Source organism: Odocoileus virginianus, chromosome 4, assembly GCF_023699985.2.
Source record: "Odocoileus virginianus isolate 20LAN1187 ecotype Illinois chromosome 4, Ovbor_1.2, whole genome shotgun sequence".
Classification (NCBI taxonomy): Eukaryota; Metazoa; Chordata; class Mammalia; order Artiodactyla; family Cervidae; genus Odocoileus; species Odocoileus virginianus.
Window position 1 is genome coordinate 69,008,749 of NC_069677.1, and position 25,179 is coordinate 69,033,927.

Sequence of the window (25,179 nt, forward strand, 5' to 3'; positions counted from 1 at the left end):
ATGGGTTGCCATTTCCTCCTCCAGGGGATCTTCCCAACCCAGGAATCAAACCTGGGTCTCCTGCATTGTAGGTGGATTCTTTACCAACTGAGCTACAAGGGAAGCCTTCAATTTGGGTTTATCTATTTTTTCTTTGCAGTTTAGTCAGTTTTTGCCTCAGGGATTTGGATGCTTTGCTGTTAGGTCCATACATAAGTATTGTTATGTCTTTCTGGAGAACTGATCCCTTTAGCATTATGTAATACCATCTCTTTATCCCTGATAAACTTCCTTGCTCTGAAATCTGCTTTGCCTGAAATTAGTATAGTGACTCCAGCTTTCTTTTGATTACTGTAGCATGGCATAGTTTCTCCACCCTTTTACTTCTAACTGTCTTTAAAAACAAACAAGCAAAAAACCCTTTTAAACCTGTGCTTTATATTTAAAGTGGATTTCCTGAAGACAACATATAGTTGGGCCTTGTTTTTTAATCTCCTGGCAATTTCTTTTTATTGGTGTAGATCATTCACACCATGTTTATAATTGTTTCTATTTTCTCCACTTGACTTTCATACTTAGTTTTGAATTTGTAATTTTGTATTCTTTATCTTGAAGGAAACCTCTTCAGATCTGTCAAAACCTGGGAGCCACCCCTGCCCAGCATGTATTCAGTAACAATAGAAAAGCTGCATGCCAGTCCTGGTGGGACTGAAGGGAAGCAGGAATGGAGGATGCAGCTCTACAGTACATGATGCACCAGATCTGTGCTTGGTGGGTGCAAAAGAACCAGACAGGACAAACTCTTCAGCCAGTGAAAGTGCTTCTGCAGTCCAGTCCTGACAGCAAGAGGCGGGCCAACCTCCTGCCTTTGAGCTAGTCCAGAGTGGGCGTGGCTTATGTGTACTCGGGTTCATTTCTTGGCCGCCTTAATACCACCACCCCCCAACCCCCCCTCCCCCCGCGCGCAGTGTTGCCATGACGACCGTGGCTGGGTAGCTGCAAACTCTGTTGGAAACTTGCTGCAGGTTGAGGACCCGGTACCTGTTTGCAGGGGCTCAGTTTCCCAGGAATAAATGGGAACAGTAGGGATGGCAGGGTTCTGTAGGTTTTTTCCGTCCAAATTCCTTGGCAGGCGTTTAGGGGCCTGATGGGCTGCGTGGCCCGGCGCACCTACTCGGGCCTCCGCGCCCGCCCCTCCGCCAGCTCCCGGCGGGGAAGCGACTCCGCATGTCCACAGAAAACCTGGCGAGCCAAGAGTCCTCGGGCTTAAGCTCAGCTTTCCCCGTGGGGTGTTCATTTTGGATCACTGCGTTTATTTGCTGCCATTCATTATTAACTTGAAGGAGCGGAGATGGGGAGGTGGGCTTTCTATCTGAAGGAGGCTCTAGGCTTGCAGATCTACTCAATGTTTTGTCGTGAGGCTGCGGCCAGAATGACCTGAACCCTCAATAACAGAGCTTCTGTTTTATTTGTAGAGCCATGGGCAGCAAGAAAAAAGAAATTGCCCTGCAGGTAAGTCTCAAGGCGAAGTTGGCTTCCAGCAGTTGATTGGGGCGGAATAGAGGGCGGGGAGGATAGTCTGGAATGGGAAGTACAGTATAAAAATGACTTCCCTGGTGGTCCAGTGGTCGACTCTGTGCTTCCATTGCAGGGGGTACGGGTTCTATCCCTGGTGGGGGAACCAAGATCCCATAAACTGCACAGTGTGAGCAAAAAATAAAAATTAAAATGTACTATTAAAAATGTAGCATATAACAGTGTTCACAAACTTGAATATTGTACCCTTCTGCCTTAAAGGAATAAAAGCTTATCTTGACCTCTAGTAATGACAATGTTTTGTGTGTGCACTTAAATATAAACAGGTTGAGGGCGTGGCAACCCACTCCAGTATTCTTGCCTGGAGAATCCCATGGACAGAGGAGCTTGGAGGGCTATAGTCCCTAGGATTGCACAGAGTCGGACACAACTGAAGCAACTTATGCATGCAAATATAAACATATAATCATAAACTTGGATAAAAGCTGCTTATGTTTATAATGCTTATGCAACAATGAAACTGAAACATGAATTAAAATAAAACAAAAAATAGCAAGAAAATATGAATCAATATAATTCGATCTGACATATATTTTGTTGAGATATAGTTATGACTTGCTGAGAGAATACGTTACAAGTTCTTAGAGTCTGGGCATATGTCTGTAACTGTGCCCTCTCTGAAGACCCACTTCTCCCATCACTGTTTTCTTAAAATCATTTGCTTATTCAAAAAATGTTTTGATATTTTATGCACTACACTTTCCTTATAGAGTGCTTTACTTTGTTTGCAGCTGTGACAAGTGAATTAATAAGACAATAACTACTTATTGTCCTGGCCCTAGACAATAAGTACTGGTTGATTCTAAAGTGATGGTTTAAAAAAAGAAAAAAAGCAGGCATGAAAGGGGATGGATGCAGGATGGAGGGCTTTATCATCATAATGTAATGTGGGTGCATTTTAAAATAAACTTTAAAATTTTTCATGGTCAGGCCCTAAGCACCTCTCAGTAGATGGGCAGTGGTCTCCAGGCATCTGATTTCTCCTTTATTGTTCTCTGTGGCATCAGCACTTTACCTGTGAATTTGCATGTGATTTTTAAAAAGAAGAAAGCAATATCAGGCTAATGATAGTGTGCAGGGGGCTGGATGGGCAGGGAAGGGAAGAGTTTTGGTCTGGAAGTCAAAGATTTGATGCAGTTCTTGACTCTTCTGGGACTTCGGATAAATCACCTAACTGCTCTGGGATAGAGCTTGCACATCTGTGGAAGGACATCATTGGGTGAATTATCTCTAAGCGCCTTCCAGCACTGAGATTTTAGTACTCTAGAATTATGAGGCCTTTTCTGTGTCTGTAAATCAATTCTAAGCACCTGGTCCTATCATTTATTGCTGTGAACAATTTCCTCAACCTCTCTGAGCCTCCTTGTTCTTTGTGTAAACAGGAGGGATGATACATACCTGGCAGAGCTGTGATGAGACTCTTTTAGATATGTCCAGGCTTGTGGCTCTAAACGTTTTGCCCCATATGATTGTCTCTTCATGTGTCTATGTCTGATATTCCCTTGGAGAGTAATAACATTTGTTATAATTTTTTTTTCATGCATATTCCCTAGAGCTCTGAGTTCATTGTGGTGCTCAAAGGAAGTACTCCCTTTTGCTGAGGCAGGGGGTGGGGGATCGCTATGCACTGAGGCCTCTGTGTAAGCATTGCTTCTCTACCAGGTCAATTCCTTGAAAACAGTGTTCTAGGGTCCGCCAACCAGGAACCTTGTCCTCTCCCTAGGTAACACTATTTGGGTTCCTCAGTTGACCCAATATTCCCAGCAATATAACTCCTAGGTATTTACTTACTGAAGACAAATGAAAGGGTGAATGCAAAAGATTTAACAAGAATGTTCCTAAGTCTTTATTCATAAGAGCTCCAAATCATCTATCAAGCAGAATGTGATGTCGTCATACAATGGAACGTGCTCAAGAATAAAAGTGAACAAAGTACTGAGATACAATTACACAGATGAATGCCCAAAATAGCTGAGCAAAAGAGACCAGCACAAAATAAGACATGCTGTACTATTTCATTTATATGAAGTTTTAGAATCAGTAAAATTAAGTTGTTATGACAGAAAGCAGGTTACTGTTTACCTGGGGAGAGGAGTAGGGAGTGACCGGGAGGAGACCAGAGGGAACTTTCTAGGGAGATGGAATGTTCTGTATTGTGATAGAAGTGTGGTTACCTGGGTACATGCATTTGTTAAAACTCACTCATGTGTAACAGTTTCGTTCTGTATGTCTCACTGTATATAATTTATTCCTCCATACAATATAAAAAGACAAAAAAGCAAAAGCAAATGAGTACCTCCCTGTACATAAATTCAGATAAATGTCAAAGTTTAATGTTGAGTAAAAACACAAATTGCAAAAGGAGATCTTCAATATGATACTGTTTATGCCTATTTATGTACACAAAACAATTTTATATATTGTTTTGGCAAAGTAACAAGTAAAAATGATTTTTTTAATTAAAAAAGTTTAAAAATTTTTGGCTGTGCTAAGTCTTCATTGTGGCATGCAGACTTTTCTCTAGTTGCTGCCCATGGGAGGCTACTCCAGTTACAGAGCATGGGCTCCAGAGGGCACGGTCTCAGCAGTTGCCCCCCGTGGGCCTCTCTAGTTGTGGTGTCTGGGCTTAATTACTCCGAGGCATGTGGGATCTTAGTTTCCTGATCAGGGATCAAAGCCATGTCTCCTGCAGTGGAAGGCGAATTCTTAACCACTGGAGCACCAAGGAAGTCCCAGCAATTTTTTAAATGAGATTTTCTTGGAGGCAGGAGGAGAGAGAGGAGAAAAGAAGACTGGGCAAAGAGGGCAGCTTTAGCTGTATTTGTAAGTATTTCATTGAGAAAGAGATGGAGAGAGAAGAGAGAGGCCTGATTGATAGACATTAGTAGATAACCTAGAGCAAATGCACCAAATTGCCTCCCCATTGGTACCTTTAGTAATACAGCATTTGTTCTTCTCTGATGCTAGGTCAACATCAGCACCCAAGAACTCTGGGAGGAAATGCTCAGTTCCAAAGGACTAACTGGTAATTTAAGATGATTTTTTAGACTCATTCTTTTCAAAATTCCTAAATGGCATATTGAACCACAGAGGGAAAACCTGCAAAGAGCACCATTTCCCTATAACCTTGAGTTTCATAAATAAAGAAGAAGGCAATTCTTTTGTATATATATACATATCTGGTTTCAACATCTGTTAGTCCAATTCAGGAAACTAGTCAGTACTGCCGGATAGCAGGGTTCCCTTGTTTTAGAGCTGATTGTCATGCTCAGGGCATATTTGGTATTAAGGAACAGAAACCTCTTCTAATTACTTGAGGCACAAAAGGGGAAGGTATTGAAGGGAATAGGGGATCTCTTGGAACTCAAGGGCTGGAAGGAGAGCCAGGTAGCCCAAGAGAGTAGAACCAGGGGCTGCACAGTCACTAGGAAACAGCACAGCCTCCTGGTCCCCTACCCTCCTTGAATCAATATCTATTGCTGAGTAACAATTTACCCTAAAACTTAGCAGTCTATAGCACTCAAAATTTATTATCCCACAGTTTCTATGAACCCGGAATCCAGGAGTTGCTTAGGTGGGTGCCTTTGGCTTGGGGTCTCTCACCAGGCTGCAGCTAAGGAGTCAGACCAAGAATGTCAAGGCTCAACTTAGAGTTTAACTTACTTCCAAACTTGGTCATGTGGCTTTGGCAGATCTTCAAAGGTCACTTCCAAGTCCATTCCTGTGGCCATTGCCAGGATATAGGTCCTTACTGGCTGTTGGCCAGAGACATCCATTTCTTGCCATCAATTTCTCACAACATGGTAGCTTCTTCCCCTCAGCCTCTCCACCCAAAGTAGGGTTCAGGGAGAGAGGAAAAGAGAGAGCGAGCAAGTACACAAGAGAGGTGAAAGTCACAGTCTTCATGTAACCTAATCTCAAAAGTAACATCTCATCGCGTTTGCCCTGTTTATTTGTTAGAAGCTCTGGGTCCAGCCTGCACTCAAGGGCAGAGGACCACACAAAGGTGTGAATCCTGGGAGACAGGGCCCACTGATGGCATCTTAGAGTATGCCCAGCACAGTTGCTCCTGACTCTTCCTTTCTCCACTTCTTTTCTTCTAGAAGGGCTCTATTTTTGTGTCTGGTCAGTTCTCTCTATCAATGCACCTGCTCTGTCAAGTTGTATCTGCTCTCATCTCTCTCCTTCACTGTCCCCCACACCATGACTTAAGCACTCAAACCCCCATCCCTTATCCCTCTCTTAAGACTCAGTTAGTCTCGGCAGCCCTGTCACCCACTGTACCCTGGGGTGTGTCCTGGCCTCCAGCCTGTTTCCAGCACATGCCACTAGTTTCCCCACTTCCTCACTCATATCCATGTTGTTCCTACTACCTGGAGTATCATGGTCCCCCAACAGACTGTTGAAATCTTTCTCCTTCTCAGGCAGCTCTAAAGCAACCTCCTTGAATGAAATCTTTCCTGAACCTCTATGTGGTCACTTCCACCTGGTGTCTCTAGGGCATCTGGGGTGGGACTCTGTCTCAACTTTCTAGCACACAGCCAGCCTTGTGTGGCCCCTGTGTGGCTAGACATTCCATGCCTGCACCCAGGCTCTAGACACAGGGCCGTTGTCTTTTCATCTCTATCTGGAGCACATGTGTCCAGGCCTGGGCTGAGTGGGTACTTAATAAATGCGGTTGCATTGATCCAGGATGGGGTGTGAGTCTGGTCACACTCTGTTACTTGAGGGGTTACAAAGTTTTGTTGGTGGTGCCAGGTCTTAACTATTTTGTCCATATGGCTTGTCTGTGCAATCAGAACACGGCTCCCAGGCAAAACTTCTATATCTTTAACAACAAACTCATAAGAAAGTGAGTTTATTACTACTCATAAGTAAGAAAAGCACAAACTCATCATGTTTTGAGGATTTGCCATGTTCCAGACACGCTACGTGATCATAGCTGCCATCTGTGGCGCGTGGAATTGTTGAGCCCAGCGCTAAGCACAACACGAGGGAATCGTGTGGACTGAAGGCAGCAGGGGCTCATCTGCCCCGTTCATCAGGCAGTCTCAGGAAGGCATGAATCTTTCTAGAGCCAGAAGAGATTTGTGCCCAAAGTCAACCACCATCTTGGAACTCTGGCTGGCTCACTTCCATCTGCCTTCAAACATGCAAAAGTCTATTCAGGTTTGCACACACACACACACACACCCCTCCCTTCTCATTTCTCTGCCATTTCTTTCCTTCCTTCTCTGTTTCCTTCCATCCAATCTCTTCATATAGTTTCTCCCCAGTCCCCAGTCCCTTCTCCCCCATAACCATCGCAAGTGTGATTTTGTCCCTAGCACTCCTTGGAGAGCCAAGGAGTGCAAGAGGAGATGGGAAGTTGGTACAAATGACTGGGCTGACCTATCAATGGAAATCCTGCATAGACATTGGTAGCTAACTGTGTCCCAGTTTTTTTTTTTTTTACCTGCCAGAGCTTGAACCTGCTTTCCTTGGTGGGCTTGGATACAGGGTCGTCTGAGTCTTCCATGACTTTTTCCCAATATGACCCAATGCCTTTCTCTCCCATTACTGTGGTCTCCTGAAATTGCTCAACTGTGAAGCTGTCATCCTTAAGGAAGCCCAGAGCTTCATCCTCTGCCTGGATGCTAAGGACCAAATCCCTCTGTCTTGCCCCTGCTGGTGTCCAACTGCCTTTGGGACCATTTGGCTTAGACTCTCTGGATGGTACTGGAAATACAGCATATCTGGAATCTAGTTCACTTTCCTCCCTCCCCAAACACTCTTTCCCTGCCTTCACTCAGTTCTTTTTCTCTGCTGGGCTCAATGACGGGTCTTTCTCACACCCGCAGGACTGTCACCCTCCAGTCTTTCCACTTCCTTTTCAAAGTCTCAGGGATTCTTCCATTCCTTCCATCCCTCCCTTGACACTACCACCCCTGTGTCTGGCTTCCCCATCCCTCCCAAACCCAGTCTGATTCTATCTCTGCAAAACTATGTTGCTTACCTGAACTGACTCATATACTCTTGAATTTGTGCATCTTCATTGCTAGAGTCATTGAAAACGCATGAACTATGGCATCAGACAAACCTCAGTCCAAAACTTGTTTCTACCCCTTGAGAATTTTTATTTTGTTTTACCTTGGGTTGATTATTTCATTTCTATTTCTATGGTAGGATAAAAATACCTATTCCGCTGGATTTTTTTGAGAGAAAAGCCAAGTGCAGATGGCTTAGTAAATATTAATTCTCTTTTCTAAAAACGTACTGTGAGTCCTCATTGCCTAGTAAATCAGGATGGAGCTCCTCAAACCCACATTCCTTGCTTGTCCAGTGTTCTCTGTCACCACTTCCCACAGCCCAATCCTAGTGGCCCCTGAACAGCCCTACCATGCTTCCTACCAAGGGCTCCCTCTCTGCCCACCCAAGCCTGGCATTTCCACAGTATCCAATGCAAGTCACCCCTCTACTGGGTAACCTCTTCCCAATTCCTATGGTACAGTGTTAGTGCTGCCAGAGGCTATGCTAACTTCAGTCATGATAATTTAGGGAATTCCTTTGCAGTCCAGTGGCTAGAACTCGGTGCTTTCACTGCCAAGGACCTCGGTTCAACCACTGGTCAGGAAACTAAGATCCTGAAAACCATATGGCACTGCCAAAAAAAGGAAAAAAAGATAATTTATACCATGTTTTATTAATAAATGTTCTCATATGATGTGAAAAATTGAAATGTGAACCTTCAAAAAGTAAAATCACAAATTGCATGCTATTAAAACTGGCAGAGCTGAGAGTTTATAAGCAGTGCCCGTACTCCCTCCTCATGACCATGCACTCCTGCTGCTGAACAGAAACGGCCCTGCTGGCATGAACTCTGACTGCTGAGGTCTTCATGAAGACATCCTTTCTCTAAAATGTGACCATTAGGACGTCACCATCTAGCACTTACTCGCAGTGTCTGACTGGGCTGGGTGGGTCCTATGTGTGTCCGCTGCACATGTGTTGGCTTTGTTGCTTATCTTCTTGCAGGCCTCGAGGTCTAGTGCTGTCAGACAAGAGAGTCCCTCCTATCCAGTCCCTGCCACACTCCAGAGACCAGGACCAAGACAGAAACAGGCACCCCAGTTTCCACCTAGGTCTCTCTTAGGTTCACTGTCTGGGAGAACAATGTTGATTTGATAGAGTAGGTAAAATTCCCCTTTACCCAAAGCAAGTGGCTTTTAACTTGTCAGGAGGAAAGGGTAATGCTGTGTTTATTAGCTAAGAGTTGATTGTATGTTGACAGGTCACCTACTGTTCCTTTTAGAAGGGATACTTTCAGTCCAATTCAAATAGTTACAGAGGGCCTGTCTGTGCTAGGCCTGCAAACTCCTTGTGGTAAAGGATGCATGTTAAGTAAGTGATTTTCACTCTACTCACTTCATTGAGCTTAGAATTTGGAACACTGAGTTCATAAGGGAATGCTGTGTTTCCACTCTTGCTCATGCTCTGCTGGGAGAATAAATCCTCTTAACCAGCAATTGGGGCTTCCCTTGTAGCTCAGTTGGTAAAGAATCTGTCTGCAATGCAAGAGACCTGGGTTCAATCCCTAGGTTGGGAATATACCCTGGAGAAGGAAATGGCAACCCACTCCATTATTCTTGCCTGGGAAATCCCATGGACAGAGGAGCCTGGCGGGCTACAGTCCATGAGGTCACAAGAGTTGGACATGAAGGACTAAACCACTAAACTACCACAGCAAATAAAGATGGCTATCGCAGTGGGTGGAAATGTGCTGGTATCAATTTTGCCTGACATTGCTCGGGGCTCCGGCTTCTTGGTTCTCCGCAGTTGTTGACGTCTACCAAGGCTGGTGTGGCCCCTGCAAGCCCGTGGTGAGCCTCTTCCAGAAGATGAGGGTGGAGGTCGGCCCGGACCTTCTGCATTTTGCATCAGTAAGATCCTCTCTCAGCAGAATGTCGAACAACGGTTGCAAAAAAACTTAAACATTGAAAAACAGGAACAGGAAGCCTGAGGGGCCTTTGGCAGATCATGGAGAGAGTATCCGTTGTGGAGTTTCTGCTGATGTCAGTTTCTCAAGGGAGGAGGTTTCCTGCCTTCCCCGCCTCCCGCAGTCCCGGTGGGCTCGGCCACCCTGGCGCTGGAGCAGGGACTGCTCGGCTGCTCTAAGGCCAGTGCTCCTCCTTGTCTCCCGGACACTGTGAAGCCTGGAGTCTCACTTCCAGAGCACAGGGTTTAATATCTCTATCCTTGCTCCTTAAAGGGGACTTTCAGCAAGTTTCCTTGGGTCAGTGGATGGAGATGGGAATCACTTCCGGAGACGCACATTGGAGACGCAGGATGAGTTGCAAGGGGTGAGGCTCAGCCAGTGAACACGGGAGCACGCTCCCTCGCGATAACTCTGGAGAAGCTGGGCTTCCGGGGCCTGCCCTCCTCCTGGGATCCGCTTGTGAGGCTTCGGTGGAGGAGCGCAGGAGGGGCCTAAATGGCGGGCTTTATCCGACCTGGGGGCAGAGCTCAAGGACCCTCCTGTGTCCCAGCCCCTAGGAGCAGACGTGGGATGGTAGCGGAGGACCTCCCTTGATCCGGAGCAGGAAAAGCTGTCATTTCCTCCTTATTTTATTCCTCAGAAAACTACACTAGCAACACATTTTACCCATATGTTGACAGGACACTTGTTAAGGTTCTGATAAAAAGACATTAGAAGGCGCAGCATGAGAGTGAAAAGCCAGGGCTCCACCTGGGGAGGGCATCACTCGTGTGTGTGTGTGCGCGTGCGTGTGTGATGTGTGTGGTGAGTTGTGTGTAACATATATGTGTTATGTAGTTTGTATTATGTGTAATGTACGTGCACAATGTGTGTTATGTGTAATGTATGTGTGTGGTACGTGTGTGTGATGTAGTATGTGACTTATGTGTAATGTATGCGTGTGATGTGATCCGTGTGTTATGTGTACTGTGTGTGGTGTGGTGTGTAACGTATGTGTGTTGAGTGGTGTGTGTGTGGTGTATAATGTATGTTGTGTGCATGTTGTGTGGTGTGTGTATGTGGTATATGGTATGTAGTATTGCTGTGTGTGGTATGTAGGGGGGATGTGGGGTGTGTGTGTTTTGTTGGTGAGGAATATGTGTGTATGTGATGTCTGTGTGTGGTGAGTGTGTTGTGTGTGTGTATGTGGTATGGGGATAAGGGGTATGTGTGTGTGTGGTATGTGGGGGTGTGTGATGTGTGTTTTGTGTGGGATGAGGGGTATGTGTGTATGTGATGTCTGTGTGTGGTGCGTGTGGGGTGTGTGTGTGTGTGTGTATGTGGTATGGGGATGAGGTGTATGTGTGTGTGTGGTATGTGGGGGGGTGTGATGTGTGCGTTTTGTGTGGGATGAGGGGCATGTGTGTTTGTGGTGTCTGTGTGTTTGTATGTGGTATGTGATGTGGGGGATGAAGGGTGTGTGTGTGTGTGAGATGCGTGTGTGATATGTGTGTCCCATGCAGTTCTCCCATCACCCTGTTGACCATCTGTTTCCTTTAGGCAGAGGCAGACTGTCTTGATGTGCTCGAAAGATACCGAGGGAGATGCGAGCCAACCTTTCTGTTTTATGCCGTGAGTACCTTTTCAGTCAGGGATGGTCCCATGGCTCACCCTTGAGGGTTCAGAAGGACGCCTCTCACCAAGAGCCCACACTGCTCCCAGCAAAAGGTGCTGGCTTATCCTGACTCTTTATTGTTTGGCCAAGGACCAATGCCCTCAATCACAGCACTGCTCACGGGCAGAACCCTGGGGAGTCACTCTGGGCTGCAGGCCTCTTGAGGGTTGGACTCGGGACAGAGGACAATCCCCTCGAATGCCTGTGCACCTTCTAGCTCGTGAGCACTCTTGACTGAAGACTCACTCCCAGCACAGAGTTTGGCGAGTCCCACTGTGCTCCACAGAGGGAACATGAATGCTCCTGTATTTACCTTTGTTTCATCATTAAATGTGAAGATATGTTGACATAAAGTTGGAAATGAGAGGGTCAATGGATGACAACCAGTGGTCCAGCATTTGCAAGACGGCCTGGCTGCCTTCAGCTGTGACATCCACGTGGGGCTCCCGGCCCCCAAGGGCCCGCCATCTCACATCTGGCTCCTGGCTTTAGGTCACCTGCCAGGCCCTGAAGACAACGGGTTGATTTTCTCCTCCTGACTCAGTGCAGCGCTCCATCACACAGTCAGGGCAACTGGGGTCCGCTCACCAGGACCAGGGTTGTTTACCTTGGAAACCTTCAGGCTCCTGCCCTCGGCAGCAAGTCTCACAAGTTGGAAGCTTCTGGTGAAACCTCATTTGAGCTTTGGCCTTCAGGAGGGAGATTGAAGTTATCTGATGGTGGGGGAGGGAGGGGGAGCGGGAGATGCTGAAATGGACATGCCCCCAGCCACATGGCATCAGAGCTCAGTGGCAGAAAAGGCATCATTACCACAGTAGTTGGCTTGCCTGAGCCTGGAGCATGTGGATTAAAGCATCAATGGTAATGGCCATGTGGGGACACGTGGAATCTTGTCACTGTCATCACACAGAGGTGGTCCCCTGAGGGTGGGATGGAGACAGAAGGAAGACCCAGTGTATGTGAGGGTCTGTGAGTGACGGGCATGCAGACTTCTGAAGAATCAAAGATGGGAAGCTCCAGTTCACTGCAAACAGCACCTCCACTGTGAGGTTCTCCCTCATCACCCCAGATGGAGTTGGGAATTGATTCTTGCCCCAAATCCCAAGCACCCCTGTTAATGCAATGGTCTTATGCTGTTGTCATTGTTTCTCTGACACCGCCGTCTCCCTCCCCGCTCCACACCCAGCTCACTGAGGGTGGTGTCTGTGTCTTTCCATGTTTAGGGTTTACGTTCTATGCCTCTGTCTTGGTGCTGGGCATAGTAAGTGCTCAGTTGATACTTGTTGGATGAAGGAGCCACAGAGAATCCATACTTAGTGACTCACAACCTATGGCCCTGGTCCTCCCCCACCTAACTCCCTGATGCCCTCAAGGAAGTTTTGAAGGGAGTTGGGGCATGGGGTAGGGGGCAGAGAAGTGACTGGAGGCTGTGGGTGTGGAGTCCATGGACCTTGACCTTGGGCACACTCCCAAACAAAGCCCTTGGACACTTGCCAACTCTTGAAAGAGGTTGCTGTTGTGTGATCCGAGCAGGACCTCTGTGCTGTGTTCCAGGGAGGAGAGCTGGTGGCGGTGGTGAGAGGAGTGAATGCCCCACTGCTGGAGAAAACCATCCGCGAGCAGCTGGAGGCAGAAAAGAGGGTGCTGGCTGAAGGCAGAGAACGGCGAGTGGTAAGTGGCCAGGCCAGCAGGTCACTCCCCTGCCCCACCAGTGTCCTCTTTATCCCTGGAAAGCTGCAGTAAATGCCTTTCTGCTCAGGGGAGGTGCAAGGCCCACTAAGAAGTCTTTGAAGAAGTCCTCTTCCTCCAGAACACTTTAGTGTCTCATCTATTTCTCACTCATCCCCACTTGATCTCCCAACAGGGCTTTCTGTAACCCTGACAGCGAATTCAGGAATGAAAATGAAGTTATGGATCCAGGAGTGGGTTGGAGGAGTCAGCCTCGGGGGGACATCTCTCCTGGTGACCTGCCCTCCCCTCTCATTCCTAGGTTTTATTTGTGACCCCAGGGGGTTCATATCTTTAACTAGAAAGGGGTCATTACTTTGAGAAATAGGATCAGCAAGCACTGCTTGTGATTTAGGTACAATATTTTCAGGATAACGTGGACTGTGAATTTTTCATAAAGAATCGGCAGCCTTTGAAAACTGACACCCTTTAGTTAGAAATATTTCCTGTGCTCTGAGCGGCTGCCACAGGAGGCTTAACGTTGTTCAGTGTCCAGTGTTCAAAATTTCACACTCAATTCCAAAGAGCAAAGCCCTGTTCTCATAGAATGGATTGGAATCAAAGCATATATTTCCCCCAGAAAACTGGCAAATTTTCCCCAAGAAAGAAAACACCTGTGCCTCCTCCACAGATAAATGATCTGTCTTTACTACTTCCCCAGTGTAGCCAGTTGCTTTCTATATATTTGTATTTCAATTCTTCACTTGTCTGCTTGTCAACTCTCTATTTCATCTTTCTTCTTCCTTAGTTTCTACTTGATTTGAACAGGCAGACTCTAAACCTTAAGATCAGCATGGATTTCCTTGTGTTCAGTTGCTCTCACTGTGTACCACCATCCAGTTACTCAAAAGGACCTTGAAAAGTTTCCAAGACTGATAATCTTGACCCTCTTCTTTTGCTCTGCATTTGTAACCTTTACCTTCTTGGCTTCTGTTGGTTGTTGAAAGTCTTTGTGGAATTTTAATCAGCTATCTACTTTCTGTCCATGACCAATTTGTACTAGGTTAAAGATGAAGCTCTTTCTGATGGAGATGAATGCTTTTCTCATGAAAAGAACGATGGTGATGATGAGGACCTGGGTGAGTACAGAACCAACAAGCAAGCAAAAGGCAGTGCAGACTTGGACTTGATGTGTTTTTAAAAATATATATGAGTAGTAAGTTTATTGAATAATCTGAACCCTGGGAAAATAACTCATAAAACATTTCGTCTCCAATCACCTGACTTCAAACTTACTGTGTTAATCTCCCTCCTGTGCTTTAATGGCATCTTGAGTGTCTTTCTGATCATGTTCAACTATAACAAGTGTGACTTTCATGACAATTGCTGAGCATCAGGAAAGGCTCTCTTAATAAAGTGGAGGGGAATGACACTAATAAGGTAAAGTAATGAGGTGCTGGGGTTTCCTTAGCCCTTATTTAAGAACTTGAGTTTCTTTAACCATTTTTCTCAAGTGTGAGAAGGTCAGCTGTACTGAACCCCTTCCCTCCCCACAGCCCTGCACCCTCTTCCTCTTAGTCCCCAAGTATCAACTCATGGATTTTACACTCCTGAGCATCACTGTTCTTCCTGAGCCTTTAATATGCAAACATCTTGATCTGACAGTGGGAAGAGAAGCTAGAAGTTAGAAAGGTTGTTGCTGGCAAGGTGGCTCCTGATGGCCCCTGAGACACAAGAGGAAACCAGGATGTGGCTCAGGAGCTAAGCAGGAGAGAGGAGGAAGTTCTGATTACTGCCTGAATGAGAATAACTGCTATTTATGTGTGGATCACGAGGACTGTCTGAGATGGATTCTAATAAGGGATGTGGTGCAGTTTAGGAGAGCAAGAAATTTCAAGTGTGAAAGAGAAGTCAGCGATTTGGCTTCTGCAGAAAACACTTGTCTCGTTTATGGATTATCGCTTCTTCCTCTTCCCCATTATTTTCTCCTAAATCCAGTATCTCCACTTAGGAAACTACACAAAGTCTGCCCTTGCCCTTAGCCTTCCACTCCTCCGAGCTCAGCTTCCCAGCTCAGCTTCCTGGTCCACACTCCTTGGGCCACCCTCTCCTCTGTCACTGCCCATCTGCTGCTCCCAGAGCTCCAGTGACCTTCTTGGCACCAAATCCAGCAGGCATTTACCAGTCAGCCTATGGTGTCCGGCTGCGGGATTGGCTGCCGTCCACAGCGTCTTCCTACTCAAAACCCTCTTCTTGAGACTTCCCTGGTGGTCCATTGCACCTTCCAATGCAAGGGGTATGGGTTCAATCCCTGGTTGGGGAACTAAGATCCCACATGTGCTAAGTCACTTCAGTCATGTCCAGATCGTTGTGACCTTATGGACTGTAGCTCGCCAGGCTCCTCTGTCCATGAGACTCTCCAGGCAAGAATACTGGAGTGGGTTGCCATTCCCTCCTCCAGGGAATCTTCCCAATCCAGGGATTGAAGCCACATCTCTTATATCTCCTGTGCTGGCAGATGTGTTCTTTACCACTAGTGTCACCTGGGAAACCCTAAGATCCCACATTCCTTGTGGCCCCAAAACCAAAACAGAAGCAATATTGTAACAAATTCAACTGAGACTTTAAAAATGGTCCACATAAAAAACCCACAAAAACAAAAACACCCCGCTTCTTGTCTGGTGTCTGAGGCATCTCAACCTTTCTCATTTTCCTTCTCATTTTCTCTGGCCTGTCCACAGCCTCCCTGTCCTCAGCTTTTCTTTTGCTCTCTCTTCAGACTGGAGTTCTTGGGCTCCTGCTCTGGCCTCTTCTCTTCTCACCTTATACCTCTGGGCAGTCTCATTAATTGGTCAATTTATAAGGGGATTTAAAGTCCAAGGATTCATAGGATGTTAGAAATAGTGCTCATGGAAGAATGAACCAATTGGCTGCTTAACATGGTCAGCACTTTTTTAGCCCACATTTTTGAGATTTTCAGAGTCAATACAACTGATGAGAAAGTTGAAAAGAGAAAATAGGCCATTATAATCTGTGGACAGCGTGCAGAGCTCACCAAGGCCAAGTCCATACAAACAGGAATCCGACAGGGATGGGTTGGTGCACAGATGTGAGTTCCCCCGAGGCGCCAGTGGGCCTGAGCAGTGGATGGTGGCCATGCAGCATCTCCCTGATCACCACAGCTGCTTGGCTTGTGGACACAGCCACCCGGTAGCCTGGCCAGTGAGCTCTGACTGGTGCCTGGGCTCCAAATGACGAGACGAGGCCGATTCTCAGGAGAATGGGACAGAGGAGTTTGGTAGGACGTGCCAGCCCTGAGCGGACTTGGGGCCTGGGGCAGCCACCACTGACCACATGCTAGAAAGTCAGAAAGACGCACCGAGAGGAGAACACAATTGGTTGCAGTTAGAGACCAAGAATCATGAGGGGGTGACAGGAAGGGATGAGAGTGTCCTGGCCTGCTTCGCCTCTGCTCCAGCTCTGTCCCCTCTTCAGGCTGACTTGGTTGTTTCTGGGTTTTGTTCCTGAGTCGTCTTTGATTTCCTTCTCCACCTCCCATCCTCTTCTCCCTCCCCACACTCTCCCTCCCAGTTCGTGTTGCTTGCAGCCAGGCTGGGGTTGGGGTCTGGAGCCAGACCCCTGCATCCACTAGAGTCCAGGTCAGCAGAAGCTCAGCCAAGAGGCTGGGGGAGGGAGGCGGGGGCTGTGTGGAGCTGCACAGTCCCTGGGGAGGGCATCGAGAGCCTCCTGTGAGTCCAGGGTCTGACAGCACCATCCCTGGCTTGTTGCAGTGTCATCAGAGAAGGCGTGCACCTTGGCCATCATTAAACCAGACGCGGTGGTCCATGGGAAGACAGATGAGATTATCATGAAGGTAAGAGAGACAATGGGAGACTTCTGAGTTGGGAAGATCCCCTGGAGGAAGGCATAGCAACCCACTCCATTATTCTTGCCTGGAGAATCCCCATGGACAGAGGAGCCTGGTGGGCCTCAGTTCATGGGGTTGCACAGAGTTGGATGTGACTGAAAGACCTAGCCCAGCAGCAAGAGAGAAAACATTTCCCTTACAGACTATCCTTGTGTCTTCTCTGGTGGAAAAACAGGGGTGGGGCATAGTGTAGCAGTGTCTTGGGGGAAGAGGCATCTAAGGAATTTAATAAAAAATATTTATTTAATAATGATAATAAAATTAATAATTATAATTAATTGTTGATTATTAAAATCTGGTTTAATTAAAATTCCAGTGAAGTAAATCACAATATTTCTTTCTTTATTTTTGGCTGTGCTGGGTCTCTGTTGCTATGTGAGGGCTCTTCTCTAGTTGCGGCACGTGAGGGTGATTCTTTGTTGCCATGCATGGGCTTCTCATTGCCGTGGCTTCTCTTGTTCTGGAGCACAGGTTCAGTAGTTGTGGTGCACGGGTTTGGCTGCCCTGTGCCATGTGGGATCCTCCCAGACCAGGGATCGAACTCGTATCCATGCACTGGCAGGTGGATTTCTTAACCACTGGACCACCAGGAAAGTCCTAAATGACAATTTTTAAATTGAATCAGGTCAGATATGATGAGAATGAAGGTCTCTGCTGCTTGTAATGTTGTCTTTCCATCATCTTTTACTTTCAACACATGGAAATGTGAATTTGTGCTTGCTTTCAGTTCAGTTCAGTTCGGTTCAGTTTCTCAGTCGTGTCCGACTCTTTGCGACCCCATGGACTGAAGCATGCTAGGTTTCCCTGTCCATTACCAACTCCTGAAGCTTGCTCAAACTCATGTCCATTGAGTCGGTGATGCCATCCAACCATCTCATCCTCCGTCGTCCCCTTCTCCTCCTGCCTTCAATCTTTCCCACCATCAGGCTCTTTTCCAATGAGTCAGTTCTTTGCATCAGGTGGCCAAAGTATTGGTTTCAGCTTCAACATCAGTCCTACCAATGAATAGTCAGGACTGATTTCCTTTAGGATTGACTGGTTGGATCTCCTTGCAGTCCAGGGGACTCTCAAGAGTCTTCTCCAACATCACACTACAAAAGCATCAATTCTTCAGTGCTCACCTTTCTTTATAGTCCAACTTTCACATCCATACATGGCTACTGGAAAAACCATAGCTTTGACTAGACGGACCTTTGTTGGCAAAGTAATATCTCTGCTTTTTAATATGCTGTCTAGATTGGTCATAGCTTTTCTTCCAAGGAGCAAGCATCTTTTAATTTCATGGCTTCAGTCACCATCTGCAGTGATTTTGGAGCCCCCCAAATAAAGTCTCTCACTGTTTCCATTGTTTCCCCATCTATTTGCCATGAAGTGATGGGATCAGATGCCATGATCTTAGTTTTCTGAATGTTGAGTTTTAAGCCGACTCTTTCACTCCTTTTTCACTTTCATCAGGAGGTTCTTTAGTTCATCTTCGCTTTCTGCCATAAGGGTGGTGTCATCTACATATCTGAGGTTATTGATATTTCTCTCGGCAATCTTGATTCCAGCTTGTGCTTCATCCAGCCTGGCATTTCGCATGATGTACTCTGCATATAAGTTATATAACCAGGGTGACAATAGACAACCTTGATGTACTCCTTTCCTCATTTGGAACCAGTCTGTTATTCCATGTCCAGTTCTGACTATTGCTTCTTGACCTGCATACAGATTTCTCAGGAGGCAGGTCAGGTGATCTGGTATTCCCATCTCTTGAAGAACTTTCCAGTTTGTTGTGATCCACACAGTCAAAGGTTTTGGCATAATCAATAAAGCAGAAGTAGATGTTTTTTGGGAACTCTCTTGCTTTTTTGATGATCCAACAGATGTTGGCAATTTGATCTCTGGTTCCTCTGTGTTTTCTAAATCCAGCTTGAACATCTGGAAGTTCACGGTTCATGTACTGTTGAAGCCTGACTTGGAGAATTTTGAGCCTTACTTTACTAGCGTGTGAGATGAGTGCAATTGTGCGGTAGTTTGAACATTGTTTGGCATTGCCTTTCTTTGGGATCAGAATGAAAACTGACGTTTTCCAGTCCTGTGGCCACTGCTGAGTTTTCCAAATTTGCTGGCATATTGAGTGCAGCACTTTCACAGCATCATCTTTTAGGATTTGAAATAGCTCAACTGAAATTTCATCACCTCCACTAGCTTTGTTCATAGTGATGCTTTCTAAGGCCCACAGGACTTCACATTCCAGGATGTCTGGCTCTTTACCATATATATGTGTGTGTATCTCCTACAGATCCAGGAAGCTGGGTTTGACATTTTAATGAATGAAGAGAGAACCATGACAGAAGCAGAAATGCGACTTTTCTACCAACTCAGAGCTGGAGAGGTCAGCTTTTCAGTTTTCATTTATCCAACATGCTTACATTTCTTTATCTTTTTCCAACTTTATGTTTATAGATTGATATTAGTTTGGGAGAAGCTAGACTATTATGAAGAACAAGATTATGAACAGCAAGTGGGCCATGAAATTACTCTCAGCATAATGATTACAGGCTGTGTCAGGGAGACGTTGCTTGGTATGCTCCCAAAGATTAGAGTTTGACTCCAACTTAAGTAATGAAATAAGGAGTTTATTGGAGGGATACTCTGTGACTCCCAGAACTGAAGAAAGAATGCTGAAGGAGTTGCATGAGAAGGTGCTGGGACAAGAAGAACCAAGGCAGGGTAATGGATTTCTGGAACAAAACCTCACAGGCCGTCACTTCAGGTGCTCCTGTTGGGTGACAGATCCATCTGTTTCTGCTTCTGACTCGCCCACCTGGGAGACAGGGTCTCCTAGCCTGGGCCCCACCTCTCAGGTGGGGAGGGTGTGTGTGGGGAGGGGTGGATAGGCATTGTGGTTGTTGGCCAGACTAGGACTGAGTGAAACGGGGAAGGGCTGCTCCCCAAAGGAAGCTTGAGTGCTACTACTTGAAGAGGGGGGAAGGGTTGCAAGATGCTGCAAAGAAGTCTCAGCTGTATCCCCTGGTTTCCATGTGTGTGGTCTTCTAAATGCTGCTATCTAACTTCTTATAATTTCATGCTCAATCCCAAACATGTCATTTCAGAGCCTCATCTTCCTGCCTTTAACTTATTATATCTGGGTTCTCTGTGTCTTTGGGTACCACTTCCCCTCCCTGGGGTCTTCCAGGGCATGCTGGCTGGTAGTGAGGCAGCTCACAGACCCTCTCCCATCCTGTGGGTGGGATGGGCCCCTGGGGCCCCTTGCCTGATTCACCCCCTTCCCTCTCTGTGCTAGGACACATTTGAGAAGCTGGTACATCACATGTGCAGTGGGCCAAGCCACCTCCTGATCCTTAGCAGGACTGAGGGCACCAAGGACGTGGTCACTGCCTGGCGAGCTCTCATGGGGCCCTGTGACCCTCATGTGGCGAGGAGGGAGCAGCCTGACAGGTAATGTCACCAGCAGTGGTCCTTTCATGAATCTCAACACCTGCATCGAGGAAGCTGAGAGCCCTGCTAGGGGTTCAGCCCAGAATTGTGGGTAACACAGAAGGCACTCTGCTGGCCGCGAAGCTCCCTCTTTGTTATATGCTGGGGAGTCCCTGCCCTTTGTTATGTATTTGAGGAGACCTTGACGTCCTCCCCGTCTGATCCCACCCCAGCCCTTCAGAGGGTGCCTCCTTGCTGCTGCCTCTTCCCCTCTTCTGAAGGCTGCTGTGGGGCCAGTCCTCACTGTGTGTAGCAGAGGGTTTGTGGTCCCAGAGCCATTTGAAACCCTGACTCAGGAAGTACAGATTCCAGGGCTACGCCCAGGCCTGCTGAGTCAGAGACTCTGAGTGGGGCCTAGGAATCAGCAGTGTAGACTCAGACCCCCAACCCTTATCCCCTACTCCCTACCCAAGATGTCCTGAGGTCCCCTAAAGTCTGAGCACCCTGTTCTGCACACAGCCCTAGGCTGCCTTGTTTGGCTCCCTGACCCACAACGCCACTGCCAAATCCACTGTCTTGCCTTTGAAGCTGACAGAGGCCCCGCCAACAAGAAAGACATTAGCAAGAGACTAAGTAACTGCAGTTGTACCTTATAGTTGTAGGGAGCTGGGAACATTCATGTTTGAGGCAGCAGGGGCTGGTGAAAGACAGCCCAGAGTTCAGATCTTAGGTTTTCTGAGCCTCAGTTCTCTCATCTATAAAATGGGGTTGTGAGCACCTATCTTGGGAGGCTGTTAGAGTGCTGTGGTTAGAATCTCTCTTCTTCCTCTTGCTAACTGTGTGGTCTTGGGTCATTTGTGCTTTAATCCCTCTGTCTTAATGTCTTCATCTGGAAAATGGGAACTACAACGGGAAAGGACCTGCCTGAGATTAAGAGAGAGAGAGAAAGAGGGAACTTGAAACACTGTTTGAGATAGAGGAAATCTTAGCAGTGTTAGTATTATTTTAGGGAACCTTGAGGAGAAGACAATGGCATCCCACTCCAGTACTCTTGCCTGGAAAATCCCATGGATGGAGGAGCCTGGTAGGCTGCAGTCCATGGGGTCGCTAAGAGTCGGACATGACTGAGCGACTTCACTTTCACTTTTCACTTTCATGCACTGGAGAAGGAAATGGCAACCCACTTCAGTGTTCTTGCCTGGAGAATCCCAGGGACGGGGGAGCCTGGTGGGCTGCCGTCTATGGGGTTGCACAGAGTCGGACACGACTAAAGCGACTTAGCAGTAGCAGCAGGAAACCTTGAGGGACTGATTATGCCAATTTGTATCAAGCCCTCAGCAGGGTGCTTGCCTAGCCCCCAGTAGTAACAGCTACAAAATGACAGCTCCTGGGCTCACACCATGACTCATGCATATTTACCCCCTTTTAAAAATATTTATTTATTTGGCTGCATCAGGTCTTAGTGCCACATGTAGGCTCCGGAGCACAAGAGCTTCAGAAGTTGTGGCACATGGGCTCTCAAGTTGTGGACGTGGGTTTAGTTGCTCCATGGCGTGTGGAATCTTAGTTCCAAAAGCAGGGATCAAACCCACATTCCCTGCATTGCAAGGCAGGTTTGTCACCAGTGGACCACCAGGGAAATCCTGACTCATGCATATTTAAAGTGGGGGTCATGATGGTCTCCCTAGTCTCCCTCCTAGGGTTGCTGCACAAATCAAACAAGGTCAGAACACCACTGGTTACCATCACCCTTGATGCCGTTCCTGGCACTGGAACTGACGCGGCAGAGAAAGCCGCGTCACAGAAATGCTGCCTGTTGATGGGTAGCTGGTGGCTTTGTTGCCAGAGATCAAAACATTTCTTTTCAAATGAGACCTTTCTTGTACATTTTGCATACTGCCAGTCTCCGGGCTCAGTATGGCACAGAAATGCCCTTTAATGCAGTCCATGGAAGCTGGGACTTAGAAGACGCCCGTCGGGAACTGGCCCTGCTCTTCCCCAGTTTTCAGTTTTCAGACCAGATTCCAGAATCCGCCCCTCTGGGTAAGTCATCCAGGTAGATCTGGTCGTGTGTGTGTGTGTGTGTGTGTGTGCGCGTGATCCAGGCAGATCTGGTTTTGTGTGTGTGTGTGTGTGTGTGTGTGTGTGTGTGTGTGTGTAGCGGGGGTTACTGATAGTTACTATGTGGTAACCACCTTCAGGAAAAACAGGGCCCCTTAGGAAACTTTAGCAACTGTCCTGCTGTTTTATTTTCAGAGTAACAGTGTTGCTTTTTAACACCTCATTACATTTTTTGCTGCATATTTCACTTTGAAGCCAAACTCTTATTGCAAAGTTACTTTGCATTCTCCCCTGGAAACCACAGAGAAAATGTAACTAACTTTCCAGAAGGCAACTTCCAAGGCAGAGGCCAGACAGTTTACTCAGTCACTTCCTCCAAGCTCCACAGGCCCCACCAAGCCTTTGATGGGGCTGCCGAGAAATAGAGGGTTATACAGAAGTACCCTCCACCTGGAGCTGCTGTGGGTCTCGTATCCCTTAGCACCCACATTTGGGATAAGTGTGCTGGGCTTTTTTGGAGGCACCCCTTCCAAATCAGGGTGAGAAACCCCCCGGGCTCAGAGCACATGTGACCTGCCCCACTCCATGAGTGGGAGAACAAGGCCTGTGCTGCTCCTGCCCAGTTGCACATCTCTGTTTGAGCCTGATGTGAGGTGGAAGGGGCCAGGAGTGAACATGCTGGGAAAAGCAAAGGATGTGAAGGTCGCCTTCTTGGGAGAGGGCTGCCTGCAGATCTGAAATAGTAATAACCTCTATGTGCCTGCATGTTAGGGGTTGTCACCCAAATGCTTCCCTAAATGTTTATGTTCATCATGGTCTCCTCAAGATCCACATCCAGCCAAGTAAGTATAAGTGGTCCGAAAGCAAGGAAAGGAAGGGTGAGAGCTGACCCCTGCTGGCCCTTGTTTAATCCTGGTGCGGCCTGCTGCTGGCTGAGGGACAACTGGGAGTGAGATGGAATTTAGGGAGGAACTCTCACTCTGGTGCGGGCGGTACTGGGAAGACCAACTTGTCTCTAGGGACCTGCCCTCATGGAGAGCCCACGATGTGTGGTCCGGGGACCTCTTCATCCATTTGGGGTAGTGACTGGAACAAGTAGGTATGACTCTGGGGAACTGGCTGGGGAACACTCACTGGGGAGGACTGGGAGAGTGTGTGCCTGACCTCTCGTGATAATGAGCTCAAGGGTCTGAGCCTGGATCACACCTGGGATAAGTGCACAGCTTCCCATGGGGATGACCCAGAAGTAGCCTGGTTGGGGTGCTAGTGTTCTGCCCCTTTTCTGATGTATGTGTTGCACCCTCTCAGCCGTCAGGAGAAGAGTGTGCTTTCCGTATACCCAGCACTTTTTCTGGGCTCTGGAGACAGACAGTCCTGGGTCTGAATCCCACCTCTGCTATTTATAAGCGGAATAGTAGGGAAAGTTACTCTTTTGGACCTCAGTTGCCTCGTCTGTGAGATGGAGATGATGAGACCCATTATAGCCCCATAATCATCATCTTTCTCAGAGGGTTCTCGTGAAGCTCATAGCCTGGGGCCTGACATAAGTGCTTAGCCAGTGTCACTTCCTTTCCTAATTCTTCCTTAGTCCCTGAGCCACATACTAGGACCTCTTTGCTGCTCTGTCCACCCTGACCTCTAGCTTCACCGTCTGTCTTTCTGCTGTTCTTTGGTGGACAGTCTGTGGGTGGGGGAGCAGGACTGGGCTGTTGTAAGAAGTCCTACAAAATGCCTGTCATCCCACAGGCTGTGAGGCTGAAGGAGCAGAGGGCCCTGGCAAAATGCTGTGCTCCCCGGAGGACGTGGATGAGGCAGCCCATGACCAGGGCGAGGCCACAAGCTGAAGTCAGAATGCTTATAACTGCTGCACATAAGGAAACTTCTGGAACTGGAACTTCCTCTTTTGAGCACTAATACTTTCTTGATTTAACTATCCTTCATAAATAAAAATAACGGTACCCACTTTCCTGCCTTACTAAATAGTATGAATGTGGACTATGTACTTTTGGGGGGCCATCTTTGACATTTTAGAAAATAAATGGACATTAGTCATTGAACTCTGCTGTGACATGATGTCATCTCAGGGGATACTTACTGAGCTAGAGGACAGTGTCTCCCCAGGAATAAATCTACATTATGGATGAATTGATTTTATTTTTTAGACAAAATTAAAAAAAATTAAAAAAATATTTATTTGCTGCGCCGGGTCTTATTTGTAGCACTTGGGAGCTTCAGTCTTCACTGTGGCATGCAGCCTCTTTAATTGCAGTTCTTAGTTGCAGCACACGGGATCTAGTTCCCTGAGCAGAGATCGAACCCAGGTCCCCTGCATTGGGAATGAAGTCTTAGCCAGTGGACCACCAGGGAAGTCCCATGGATGAAACAATTTTAAAGCTTAACTTGGTAACAGTGAACTTGAAATCAGTGCAACAGGACTGGACGTGACACTTCAGGGCTTACGGGGCAGGTATAAGTCAGCTTTAATTCATGCCATGTGCCCTGGCTACAACGGGCAATCCTGGAATAAGCTGATTCACCATCTGTGGTTCTCCATGAATCAGAGCATGTTCAGAAAACAGTGCTTGGGGGTTACATTTGGAACCAGGGTTCAACTAATTTTCTTAATGCTGCTCCCCCCGCATTTCTTGGGTTTCTGATTTTGGCTAAAGCTGAATTGTGTTCTATTTTTTAAAAATTTTTGTTTGGCTGCACCATGGGCTTGTAGGATCTTGGCTCCCCAATCAGGGATCAAACCCCAGCAGTGAAAGCTCCCAATCCATGGGGCCACCCAAAACTAATTTTAAAACCTGAGAGCTCCTCGTGGTGACACCAGCTTTCACTCAATTGCCTGGTTTAGTTGTCCCTTCATGGGTCACAGGAGCTGTTCAGTAACTA

The 25,179-nt window shown here is 47.1% G+C and overlaps 1 protein-coding gene across 1 annotated transcript; it reads left to right on the forward strand.

The window, feature by feature from the left end:
- The first annotated feature begins 962 nt into the window (after positions 1 to 962).
- NME9 (NME/NM23 family member 9) lies at positions 963 to 24,247 on the forward strand. Its single transcript, XM_020911646.2, has 12 exons — positions 963 to 1,016; positions 1,455 to 1,491; positions 4,543 to 4,600; positions 9,391 to 9,494; positions 11,090 to 11,161; positions 12,759 to 12,875; positions 13,936 to 14,011; positions 16,664 to 16,746; positions 19,085 to 19,177; positions 20,090 to 20,244; positions 22,127 to 22,266; positions 24,031 to 24,247. The coding sequence occupies exons 2-12, from the start codon at positions 1,459 to 1,461 to the stop codon at positions 24,126 to 24,128; spliced, it is 1,029 nt and encodes a 342-aa protein (XP_020767305.2). The 5' UTR covers positions 963 to 1,016; positions 1,455 to 1,458; the 3' UTR covers positions 24,129 to 24,247.
- Positions 24,248 to 25,179: the final 932 nt, after the last annotated feature.